Below are 12503 nucleotides of genomic sequence, written 5' to 3' on the forward strand. Positions count from 1 at the left end.
CGGTGAGGGGGCCGCGCTGGAGGGCGGCGGGGCCTTGCTGCGCGAGGCGGCGCCTTAGCGGGGCCGGGCACGGCGCTCGGCCTCAGGCAGCAGCCCGCTTCACGGCTCTGCGTGTTGATTTATCTAATTACGTATCCCGCGGGCGCTTCCCGCGCCGGGCCGCTGGGCGCGTTTCCTCCTGCGCTCCCGTGTGTTATATACCCTTGCGTTATGTGTTATAGACGTGTGTACGTACGGCTGGGCCTGGGGTTGCGTCCGTGCGCAGACGTGTAGCTGGGGCTGGGATTACGTGTGTGTGTTTATGTATTGCTGGGGCTGTTGTATACGTGTGTACGTCGCGCTGGGGTTGGGTTTGCGCGTGTACGTGTAGCTGGGGCTTTACGAACACGAGTGGCACCGCCGTTGCTGTGATCGGAGGGTTTAATCTGCTGCGGGTCTCGGTGACTCCCTCGGGGAGCGTGTGGCGCTCCTGGTGTGTAACCCACGTTGGCCTTTGGATGGACTCTTAAGAATGTGGCAGTTTCTCCCTTTTTGCTTGGGTACCATTAAGGAGCCTCCAGGAAAGTGCAGCCCCATCTCCCGAGGCTCCTGGGACCCTCTGTGTTTGCTTCTTTTTGTTTCCTTCCCACAAACCCTAAATTAAAATCCGTTTTTTTTTTAGCTTTAGCTGTTAGAAGTTTTGCTTTTTTCCCCCCTCTGTTTGCGAGTATCAGCCTTGTTTGAGGTGGCCTCTGCTTTCCATTTAAATAGACCCGCGTTAATAGCCGGGCCTTTCCTTCTGGGGAATAATCATTCCGGTGGCCCGTTCTGCCTTAAGAAAATATTCTCCTCTTTCCAGATAAGGACACTTGGTTTCCAAATCAGTTTAGGCACCAAGTACGTAATTAAGCATTACCCTTGGAGCCTGACGTTAAATGTAGGAACCACCAATGACTAACGGTGAGAGGTTTTCTCTTGAAAATCTGTAATTTGACGCTGGGCTTAAAACAATCGGGTTGGGAGATGCACTGCTGTAGCTGAGCCCGAGACGATGCTGATTTCAGTAGCAAACACAGACCCAGCACTTGTGGAATTTTAAGTATTAGCACATCCGATCATTGAATTAGGTTTTTAAACTCGGTCTTAAGCGTAGCCACAATTCCCTGGGATCTGGACTATGTGGCATGGAACAAATTCTGCATCCAGGCCGATGGAGTGAGGCAGGATGAGATCCTGTCCTGCAGATTGTGGCTGTGGTCTCTCATACAGAGCAGCCTTGAGCTCTGCCCTGCGCACGCACGCGTTGAGGGTGTTCATATCTGCTCTTTATTTTGTCCACCTTGTCCAGGGCGAGCTCGTTGTGCTTGCGAGCTGGTGGTTTTCGGGGAAGATAAATGAGCCTTTGTCTGTTAGTAGTTAGCTTAAAATAAACAAGCCCAAGTAATCTCCAAGAACTTTCAGCAGTTGTAAGCTTCCCTTTTCCTTTTTTTTGTCTCTTAAAACTAATCTGTGTTTTCCTTGTGTCTCTGCCTTTTAGGTGCAAGCAGGGTGATTGAAAGCGGCCGCCGGTGAACATGTCGCTCTCCAAGAGGGAGCTGGATGAGCTGAAGCCATGGATCGAGAAGACGGTGAAGCGAGTCCTGGGCTTCTCGGAGCCCACCGTGGTCACGGCCGCGCTCAACTGCGTCGGCAAGGGGATGGACAAGAAGAAAGCGGCCGGTATGTCCCGAGCGCTGGGCTGCAATCACTCGTACAAGCATTCGGAGCCCCTGATACAGAGCAAGGAGCACGTAAAACAGGCAGCTCCTGGGCTGATGTTTAACATCTGCCCCTCGCTTGGTTTATGGAATCTGTGTCTGATGATATTTTAGGGTTAAACAACATGAAATGATACCAATCTTGCACGTGGAGCAAAAACAGTACAGGTGCTTTTCCTAATACGTTGAACAAGTAAATGAACTGCAGGTTCCTCTGAAGTAGGGGTGTGTTGGAGCTGCCTGTTAATAGAGGTTGTGCTGCATTTGAAAGAGCTTTAAATGGGATGTAAACTGCACTCCCATATTCCTGGGAGAGTGACCTGTGCTCTGCTCTGCGGTGGGTTGTGGTTTCAGTAGTAGTTGAGGCTGTCGGTGTCCGGCACATGAGGGCGGGAGCTCGTTCGTGTTGAGCTGGTTCTTTACACAAACCCTGGTGCTGTCGTATGCGTGCGCACGCAGCGAGGGGGCAGTTTCCTGACTAACCCAAAGCACAACAAAGGTGAGTACGAACAAATCCACCCAAACACACTCCCGTGTAGTGAATTTAAACTTCCTGACAGAAGGATTTCTGTTTGTTCATCCTTTTCCTAACCCTTTAGAAGTTGAAATCTGCAGGTGCCAGAGGCCTGCGGAGCCCAGGCCATGGGTCCCACTGTGTTAGATTGAAGCTGCCTGTATCTGAATGTTTTGTGGTGGCACGGAGTTTTTTATTCTCCTCTTTGTTCCAAAGAATGAATTTTGCCATTAACACAGGCTTCTCTTTTTCTCTAGACCATCTCAAGCCCTTTCTCGACGATTCTACTCTGAGGTTTGTGGACAAGCTCTTCGAGGCAGTGGAAGAAGGCCGAAGCTCCAGGCACTCGAAGTCTAACAGTGACCGAAATCGAAAGCGGGAACTTAAGGTGAGCCAAGGACTTGCTATCGATCCATGTTGCATGGTGTCTGGTGGTCCTGGAGGCAGCCCTGGCTCTGCCCCATTTTCCTCTTCTAGAGAGGTACATCTTGTAATGCTTAAAAGTTCAAGAGAAAAGACCTTTCTCCATGACGAAGTGTGTGAGACTTTACCTTTCAGTTCTTATCTTCTAAAGAGAGAGTGAATTGCTCTCCTCGGTGGCGTCCAAGTCTGGCAGCCAGGACTTTTGATTTCTTTAACAATCTCCTACACTTGTGTAAAAGAGCAATTTTAAATAACAGGGCTCAGTCTCTTGTTTTTCTTCTTTACGCGCTGCTGTGTTCTACAGGATTGAGTATTCACTGCCTCACAAGTCTGGGTTGGGATGTCCCAGCTCACAGTAACCTGCTCTTCCTTGCTTGCATATGCCACATTTTGGTCTGCCAGGGGACTTTCCTCATCCTTATCGAATAGGTGTCTTTGGTGGGTTATCTGGTGGGTTTTCATTCTCTTTCTATTTGCTGTATCTTGCCTGGAATCCATGGAGGGCAGTTTTTGGCCACCTCTTTTCCCCCACCGTAGCACGAGGTTAATCGCAGCAAGGCTGTGATGGTTCCCTGATGTTTCTCCCATCTAACGCTTGTCTGGGATGGTGGAAGTCCTGTGCGTCCCAACCTGTTTTCACCCCCTTTGTTCTCTTGAAGACTTTACTTGCCACCTTCTGGAATTGCATTTTTTTCATCACTTGCATACTGAGTTTAAAAGTGGCTACTCTACATGCTGCTCCCTGCTGACAAAGTAAGTTCCCTTTTGCTTTTTCTGAGGCTCTTAATTTATATTAATCTGTTTCTCTATAATGTTTGTTTAGTCAGCATTTCATCTCAGGGACCCGGAATAATCCCTTTACGAACTGGGCTCTGTGCATTTCCAGGTGTACTGCGAGACAGCTGCCTTCACTCCTTTTCCATTTGAAGCTTTTTGTTTTCTATTGCTTGGCTGAGATTTTATCACATCTCTCTGCCAGGCCCCAGATACGTTATTGGGTTACATTACTGCATTCAAGCAGTTCCTGCCCTGCAGATTTGGTGCAAATCTGAGGAGCAGCAGGGCAACGTTCTCTTGTTTGATATTAAATTGAGGCCTTAGCCAGATCTGGAGCGATCTGGGTTAGGGTGATTTGGTCCGTATGGAGTAGTAGATGCTGATTTAAAGGTCTTTGGTCTTCTGCAGCTTTCTCGATCATGGCAGAGGTGCCAGTAAAGCATCTTTCACATATTGTTATATTTGAACCCCCTTTAGTTGGGGTCTTGGATCAGTACATCTGCTGACTTGCCATGGGACTGTTGGAAAAGATTTTGGGCAATGCTGTTTTATCCCGTGGCATTCCTTATGGCCCTTTGACATCTTAAGGAGATGGTGAAGAGGCAGGAACGTTGTGGATCATCTAGTTGCTTGACATTCATGATAGCAGAACAGAATTGCAATCTGCAGCTTTGTGTAGAGCCGGTTCTAGTCCTGCAGCACTGCTACTGTGCAGGGCCCTGCCTGTCTTTGACCCTTGAGATCATCTTCACCAACATGAATTATTTTGTCTGCTTTCACCCTGTCTTGTGCTCAGGCCTTCTTTGCAACGTCGAGGAGCACAATCGCAGTGGAGGGAGGGAAGGGAGCAGCGTCCTGCTGGAGAGTGACATGGGAGTTAATACTGGCCGGCCGGAATCGTCCTGGGTGCAGGGACAGGCACTTCTTCCCCATTGCAAAGTCCTTTGGGTGTCCTGCATGACCATGGATGGTTGCTGTTGTCACCTTCCAAACTATTCTGGAAGCAAGCCTTGGAAGAAGCAGAGCCATCCATATCTCTTGGGCAGCGGCATGGGGAGAGCAGGCCCATTGGCAGAGCCCCCCACCTCTCGGGATTTTTCCTTTCTTGGGGATCCTTCATCAAGATCTAGTGAAAACATTACGTCGTGGCTGTAGCAGAACGATGCTCGTTTTCACTCACTGTAGGTTTTAGAGTTGAATTTATGCTTGGTCTGTAGCAATGAGCAGTGGATTAATTCAAAATATGACTTAACTGGTCGTGTAAGCTTCTTCAGCACTCTGCCTGGCCTTCCTTCTGCCTCTCTGGTTAACTTTCGGGGGTAGGTCATTGCTTGGGAAGTTTCAGGAACTAAAACGTAATGGTCTACACACTTTATACTATGGGCAAGTCCTTTCTCTTGAACTTGTAGGTTTTCCAAGAAGTACCTGTGTCTGGATGAGGATGTGTCCTTGTAGAATATGAACCATTATAGTGAAGAAGGGATTTCAACTAACGCTTACAACCGGTGTGTATATTTTCTTTTCAAATAACACCTTCACACACACACACTACAGTAACACAACCACGTGGACAAATCCAGTTTACATTAAACTCATTCACTGATTGAAATACATGACCGCAGTCATGCGAGCAGCTTCCCCTAGCGTAAAATTCTGTTTGCCCTTTGGTTTTGTGATATCTGCACTTGACGCTGGCCCCTCGTTGCTATTCCTGCTCTCTGAGCTGCACTTTCGGACGTGCTGGGCACTGCTTGGGTTGAGTCTTCGGCTCAGAGCTGGGCTGCGGAGCGAGCGGGTCGCTGCGGCTGCGCTGTGCGGCCCGGGGCTGCACGCCACTTTGGGGAGAGCGCAGTAGGGCATCCCAGCTTCCCTCGCCACGTCCTCTGCACTGGGCTGGAGGCTTGGGAGCCAACTGGGGCCAGTCACATCAGTTTGCGTGCAGGTTTCTCTGCCTCTCTGCGTAGATTTTTGAGACCTTAGATGATCTCGGTGCCTCAGAAACAGAACTGTGTTTGAGCACCTGGTAGAATGATGGGAGCTTCTACATAAGCGTGTTCTTTCAATGCCTCCATCCCTCCTTTTGCTGGATGGACCCTTGTTGGTGCTTCCGTGGTGGGGAGCCAGGGCAGACCTCACTGATGCAGGTTTAGCAGCAGGCAGTGTGCAGGCCTCAAAGTCCTTGCAGCCACAAGGCAGTGGTGACGTTATTTTGGCTGGATCTGACTTGCACGGTGGCTTGTTTTGAAGGAGTGACGATGAGGAGAATTCTGTGCCTTTAACCACCATTTTTCCCATTCTCTCCCTTTACCTTAGGATGTGTTTGGTGATGACTCTGAGGTCTCCAAGGAATCTTCTGGTGTCAAGAAGCGGCGCATACCGCGGTTTGAGGAGGTTGAGGATGAACCTGAGGTTATTCCAGGGCCACCTTCGGAGAGCCCCGGGATGCTCACCAAGCTGCAGGTTAGCCGTGCTGGGCTGGCTCAGGACAGCTCTGCGCTGAGCTGGCTGCACGTTTGCAACTGTAAATAGCAGAGTAGGAGGTGGGGGCTCTGTTGCTGAGAACCCCTTCTGCCCTTGGTAGAATGAAGAAGAAATAAGCGTCCAATTCTCTTTCCACAGATCAAACAGATGATGGAGGCAGCCACCCGCCAGATTGAGGAGAGGAAAAAGCAGCTGAGTTTCATCAGTCCTCCAACACCACAGGTACCTACTGGAAGCAACAGGCAAATCTCATGCTGTGTTTCAGCTAGCTGTGTTGGCCTCGATGTGCTGGCACGGGTGTGTACCAATGCTTGTTTCTCTCTTAACAGCCAAAAATCTCCTCTTCATCCCAATCGGATCGTCTCCCCATCGGCAACACTATCCAGCCCTCCCAGGCAGCAACGTTCATGAATGATGCCATTGAGAAGGCCAGGAAAGCTGCGGAGCTGCAAGCCCGAATTCAGGCTCAACTGGCCTTGAAACCAGGGCTTATAGGCAATGCCAACATGGTGGGGCTGGCCAATCTGCATGCCATGGGGATTGCACCTCCGTGAGTACCTGCAGTTGCTGAATTACTCTGTAATTCTGATGATAAAATGCCAGCATGCTGATAGAGGGTTTCCCCAACGTGGTTTTGGCTCCTCAGCAGTGGCCTTAACGGCTGCTGAAGCAATGAGTGTATTAAAGGGGTGAAACGGGGGTTGCTTTTTCCCTGGGCGAGTCTGCCAGCTTCTGCGTGTTAAGATCTGAGTTCTTTCTGGCTGTAGAGATGAGATTTACAAAGGGGCCTTTGGCGTCGCTGGCGGTATGTGCTGGGAGCCTGGCCGTGTCTGCAACTCGTGTCTGTGCCCCGAAGTGCCACCTCCCAGGAGCTGTGCAGGCTGGCACTTGGGGGGGTGATTGAACTATATGAACTGTTGTACTTCCTTGACTGTGGCTGATGTGTAACTGCCCTGAAGTGGCTTGATATCTCCTTTCTCTTGATTAGAAGGGCATTACCTGGACAGATGAGAGCTTTCACAAATCATAGGTTAGTCCAGTGGCTACCATGGAAATGCACCTCATATTTCCTTTGAGTTAATGCTCTACCTGCATTTTAACACGACCTATGTGTCTTGCCACCAGGAAGGTGGAACTGAAGGATCAGACAAAGCCCACGCCACTGATCTTGGATGAACAAGGCCGAACTGTTGATGCGACTGGTAAAGAGATTGAATTGACTCACCGCATGCCAACCCTTAAAGCAAACATCCGAGCTGTGAAGAGAGAGCAGTTCAAACAGCAGCTTAAAGAAAAGCCCTCTGAAGATATGGAGTCGAACACTTACTTTGACCCTCGGGTCTCCATAACCCCAGCCCAGCGTCAGAAACGCACCTTTAAGTTCCATGAGAAAGGCAAATTTGAGAAAATTGCACAGAGGTTGCGAACGAAGGTATTTGAGGTCTTGCCATGCTAACTGAGAGCACAGAAATGAGGGGTCAGTTCAGGACAGGAGATGACTCTCCTCTCCTGGTGTGTGAAGGGAGCTCACTTGGAGTAAGAAGCTTCTCAGTGAAATCACCTGAAACTTTTCCGTCACCGTGATTCTTGTTGGAAAGGCAGGCATCAAAATAGCGTGTTTGTAGACAGTGTTTTCTTACAGCTGTCTTATCTTGATGGAAGACAAAATTCTTGTTGGCCAAAAAAAAAAAAAAAGGGGGAAATTTCCAAATAGAATTGTCCAATTTCCTAGCAGTCTTTTCTTTCTATGGAAATGATCACTATAGAGTTAGAAATTTAAAAGAATCTTAGTAAAGTGCCCAAATTCTTGAATTTTTGGAGAAGAGGGGAGAGAAAAGAAGTCCACGGATGTGGTGTCATGAGAGGTGTTATTTGGGGATTGCTCAGGGAGCCTTGGAAAGCTCAGTAGACCAGATTGTGGCAAGTGTGGGAGCTTCTGCAAAAGCTCTCCATCAATACGTGCTCTGTGGTTTCTTTTGTGGTTTGCTTCAGCTTGAAGGAAGAGAGGAAAGTAAAAAAGACGCAGGTGCATATTTGGCTTCTTCTGGAGGTTGTGCTATTTTGGAATGACCTTTATGTGTCACTTTTCTTGTCCTCAGGCTCAACTAGAAAAACTGCAGGCAGAGATCTCTCAGGCTGCCAGGAAGACCGGGATACACACTTCTACCAAGTTGGCCCTTATTACCCCCAAAAAGGAGCTGAAAGAGGGGGAGATTCCAGAAATAGAGTGGTGGGACTCGTACATCATCCCTAACGGTCTTGACCTGTAAGTATTTAGTATTTTACTTGTGAGATTTTTTGATTGTGGTGCTGTAGGAGGAAACTCGGGGGATTTCTTGGGAATAACGCAGTGGGTTCCTGAAGGAAGCTGAAAATGCTCTCAGTGCTTTTGCAAATCAAATCATTAGTATCAGAGCAGTTGGATTTAGAGGGGCACTAGGTTTGCTTCCAGAGCCGTTCTGGGGTGCCAAAGTTGCCATTCTTGCCATTCTTGGTCAGGATCAGAGTTGGCCCAGGGGAAGTGTTTACCTGTTCATGGCTTGTGTTGAGCAGAGTGCAGGATTCCAGCCAAGGAGGTCTGCAGCGATACACAATTCTCTCCTTTCTAGAACAAGTGGAACATCCAAGAGAGATTATTTTGGGATCACGAACCTTGTGGAGCATCCAGCACAACTAAACCCCCCAGGTATGTTCTCCAGCTATCCAGCATCTGACTCTTACTGGTTTTAGGTGACTGTGGTGTTTAAGCTGGACAAAACATTCTGGCTGGCAATTGCAGAGGCAAGCCAGCATGGGAGCTGCTGGTAATGCTGTTGACTGCTGTCTCTTACTGCTGTGAGGAAAGAAATTGTGCCCAGAGAAGTCTTAAAGCTTTACTAAGATAACTGAGATCTGAAAGGAGTGCGTCTGTCTGCCTTTCGGCGACTTTGCTTAAAAACTACAGTGCGTAACTGTAGTCTGTGGATCTCCCTTCAAAGCCTCCCACGTGTTAAGCTTAGGTAGTGGTGTAGATAAGAGATCAGTTTGTCTCTAGCAGCCCAATTTTTGATAGTCTTGCTCCAGGAAGAGCTATAAAATAACCACAGGGTGTTTTATTTTTGAATGTAAGTCTATAAATAGTAGTTTTACTATAAATAGTAAAACCCTCTTTTCATTAGTTTGATATAAACAACCTGCAGATTGTCAGGTTCAGAAGTTCAGATTGTCAGTAAAGTGTGAATATAATGGAGTGTGACTAAGAATCTGTTTCTCAGTAATGACAGCAAGACCATTTGCATTTCTGTCTTCAAAAAGTGGATTTATGTTTATCTTGCCGCCATTTTTCTTTGCCTTCACTGTTTCCGCAGTGGACAGCGACACGCCAGTGACCCTTGGTGTTTATTTAACTAAAAAAGAGCAGAAGAAGTTACGGCGACAGACTCGGAGAGAAGCTCAGAAGGAGCTGCAGGAGAAAGTCAGGCTGGGCTTGATGCCACCACCAGAGCCCAAAGGTAAATGACTGCAGCGGCGAACAGGCTGCCAGGCTGGCACGAGTTGTTCTTGCGAGTTGGAGCAAGCAGCACAACCCAATAAGACGCGTTTTTTTCCTACCTTGTGGTGAGTTCGTATCTGTCAGGAGCCTCTAACGCTTCCTTTATTATCTCCCTTGCAGTAAGAATTTCCAACCTGATGCGAGTGCTGGGAACAGAAGCTGTTCAGGACCCCACAAAAGTCGAAGCTCATGTTAGAGCACAGATGGCAAAGAGGCAGAAGTATGTGGCACTTCACACCGTTTTTGCTGTTAGTTTTGGGATGGTTTTAGTATTAGTGCTGTGTCTATTATTGCTAGAGAGTAAAATCCCTGAGCTGATGCAGGAAAGTAGAAGCGCTGCCTTTTTTTTTTCCCCCCTTTCTTTTTTCATGTACTGTCTTTGTAGGATATTCCAGAAGGGAGTTGGGTTCTAATGACCTCGTCAGCTCTTGCCACCTCCTAGGCAGCCACTGGAGCGGCCTTATGACCTGTGTTAAATGAGTTACTTGAGATGATGATTGCTTGGCAAATTGCAATGCTTACTAATGCACATTTTCTTGAAACGACCTGGAGAGACTGAATTTCCTCTCTTAGAATACTTAGCACAAACTAGTGGACGTCTGATCAGAAATATAGCGAGCGGTGATGCCGTTTTTGTGTTTGGCCCAATCTCTGTGTGTTTTTCCATTCATCTGTGAGAGGCTGTGGGGAGAGTGGGTTAAAAAAGACCTAGAGCCTTCAGTTTGGGCAAATGAAGGCAGAATGTGGGACGGAAATGAAACTGCTTTATGGTCAGTTAATCATGTCCTGTGAATGAGGCCAGAAGGATTGATCTGGATGCTGTAATGGGCACGCAGAAGGCTGCATTCCTACTTATCACTGTGTCCTTCCCATACAGAGCTCATGAAGAAGCAAACGCTGCAAGAAAGCTAACAGCAGAACAGCGAAAAGCAAAGAAAATTAAAAAGCTCAAAGAAGATGTTTCCCAGGGAGTTCACATAGCTGTGTACAGGTGAGTGCTGAGCTGCGTGCTCTTAGCAGATTGCTTTTATTCATAGGCCTGTTTCAGCTACACCTGACACCTGACAAATTTTATCCCCTCTTTAGGGTCAGAAACTTGAGCAATCCAGCAAAAAAATTCAAAATTGAGGCGAACGCTGGCCAGCTGTACTTAACAGGCGTGGTGGTTTTACACAAAGATGTCAATGTGGTTGTGGTAGAAGGAGGTAAGAGACAGGCTTTGGTCCATTGAACATAATATTCAAAACAAAAACAAAAAAGTACTGAAAAGAACTAGAGCACATGTTGTATCAAAGGCTTAGACATGTCAGCGATCACTAGTGCTGGCATTGGCCTGGTCCATGCTTTGCTTTCCTGGACAACCAAGTGTCCTTTGAAATGCTTAGTAGTATTTGCAGGAGTCATTTTGCTGTTACTTCAAATTTGGAGTTTTTAGAAGATTTAAGAACTATGTGAATGGGAATTTCCATCCCCTCCAGGCCCCAAAGCACAGAAGAAATTCAAACGTCTTATGCTTCATCGAATAAAATGGGATGAGCAAACATCAAACACAAAGGGAGAGGGTAAGCATAAAACTATACAGGGAGGGCGGGGGCAATAGATTAATTTGTAATAACTTGAATATAAGTTTTTTTTTCCTATGGAGTTTTTCAAAGTAGACAATTATTTAAATGCAACACCTTCTTGTGTATCAAGAGCCACTGTAGTGCTGATCCTCAGGTTTAATTTGCCAAGAAACATCTGTGTGTGTAGGGGTGAGAGGGTATGTTTTGCAACCTTCAGTGTTTTGGATGTAATATAAGAAAGGGAAGGGGTCCTCAGAAGGGTGATGTTTGGGGTTGGGGACCCTAACACAGAGCAGCAGGTAACTGAAACGTCTGTTGGGGCTGGCGCAGAGGTAACTGGTGTCTGCAGCTGCTCTCCCTTGCAGAGATGGTGCGAGTGTGGTGTGATTTAGTGGTGAGAGTTGCTGTTTTGTGACCTGGGGGACGAGAACTTGCTTTATTTTTCAGATGAAGAAGAATCTGATGAGGAATCTGTTAAGAAAACAAACAAATGCTCTCTGGTTTGGGAGGTGAGTAACAGTTTGAGTTAAGTATGAGTTCTAGGAGCTGAGTCTAGACTGAAGCTAACACTGTATCAGCAGTGGAGGCAGAAAATTTTTAATTTGAAGCTTTGGGTCAGATGAATTCTTAGTGGCTTTATTCTTTCTGCACGTATTGGTTTAAGGATAGGAGTTTGTGCAGAGGGAGGTGCTTGTCAATGTAACTCAGAGGAGGTGTGGAAGTCTAGCTAGTCATTTGTTAAATTATTCAACAGTATTTTTCCTGGAGTGGTTGTGCACTTCCAGGTATTTTAGTCTAGTTTATGCCAACAAATGGTCCCTTTTCTCTCCCTCAGGGCACAGCAAAGGATCGCAGCTTTGGTGAGATTAAATTTAAGCAGTGCCCCACTGAAAACATGGCACGGGAGCACTTTAAGAAGCACGCAGCAGAGCACTACTGGGACCTGGCTCTGAGCGAGTCTGTGCTGGAATCCACAGACTGAGGGTGCTGCCGCCCCCAGCATTTCTGTCCGTTTGGGAACGATACCTCGCAGGAACTCGGATGAGCCCCTTCCTCCCCTCCGCTCTCCACAGTACAAGGCATACGATTAAAGAAATATTTTTTAAAGCAAACTACAGTTACACTTGTTTTCTGGATGAATGCAGCTCGTGGAGCTTGTGGTGCAAACCCGCTGGCTGGTAGCATCCCGCCGCAAGGCTGCCAGCGGCTCTGCTTGTAGGTGTCTTTTTGCTTTCTCCGGGAAGGATGCAGTGTTGGGGTAGGGGGAGAGAAACTGTTTTCAGATCTTTAGTCCTTCAGGAACCCAATTGCGCGGTCTCAGAGTGAGGTACGAGCACGCCGGGAGTGTCCTTCGCGTCTGGGGAGGGGGCTTTTGGGTTGAGTCCCATAAGTTACAGGTAAGCAGTGGAATTTGTAAAGCAAGTAGGAGACGGGGACTTAGCCCACATCCTATATTTACATAATAAACTTTTTTT

At 47.6% G+C, this 12503-nt stretch overlaps 1 protein-coding gene across 3 annotated transcripts; it reads left to right on the forward strand.

Annotated features, from left to right (window-relative positions):
• The first annotated feature begins 767 nt into the window (after window positions 1-767).
• PRPF3 (pre-mRNA processing factor 3) lies at window positions 768-12503 on the forward strand. 3 transcript variants are annotated; one of them, XM_026043209.1, is made up of 17 exons: window positions 768-939; window positions 1517-1698; window positions 2508-2638; window positions 5764-5910; window positions 6070-6153; window positions 6261-6481; window positions 6920-6961; window positions 7057-7363; window positions 8031-8197; window positions 8541-8617; window positions 9279-9422; window positions 9584-9683; window positions 10341-10454; window positions 10550-10668; window positions 10942-11025; window positions 11476-11537; window positions 11864-12503. In XM_026043209.1, exons 2-17 carry the CDS (start codon window positions 1554-1556, stop codon window positions 12008-12010), a joined length of 2091 nt encoding a protein of 696 aa, XP_025898994.1. In that variant the 5' UTR covers window positions 768-939; window positions 1517-1553; the 3' UTR covers window positions 12011-12503. The 3 variants fall into 3 exon arrangements, with proteins under 3 accessions (XP_025898994.1, XP_025898995.1, XP_025898996.1); XM_026043210.1 differs by having other exon boundaries at window positions 6923-6961; XM_026043211.1 differs by lacking the exon at window positions 6920-6961.

This window comes from Nothoprocta perdicaria, unplaced genomic scaffold, assembly GCF_003342845.1.
Source record: "Nothoprocta perdicaria isolate Ctin4 unplaced genomic scaffold, notPer1 scaffold_323, whole genome shotgun sequence".
Lineage (NCBI taxonomy): Eukaryota > Metazoa > Chordata > Aves > Tinamiformes > Tinamidae > Nothoprocta > Nothoprocta perdicaria.

Excerpts from the sequence above, each read along its gene's own strand:
- PRPF3 (XM_026043209.1), top strand. The coding sequence starts at position 1,554 with ATGTCGCTCTCCAAGAGGGAGCTGGATGAGCTGAAGCCATGGATCGAG. Across the intron at positions 8,198-8,540 it reads ATCCCTAACGGTCTTGACCT|AACAAGTGGAACATCCAAGA; the intron begins GTAAGTATTTAG and ends TCTCCTTTCTAG. Across the intron at positions 11,026-11,475 it reads ATCAAACACAAAGGGAGAGG|ATGAAGAAGAATCTGATGAG; the intron begins GTAAGCATAAAA and ends TTTATTTTTCAG.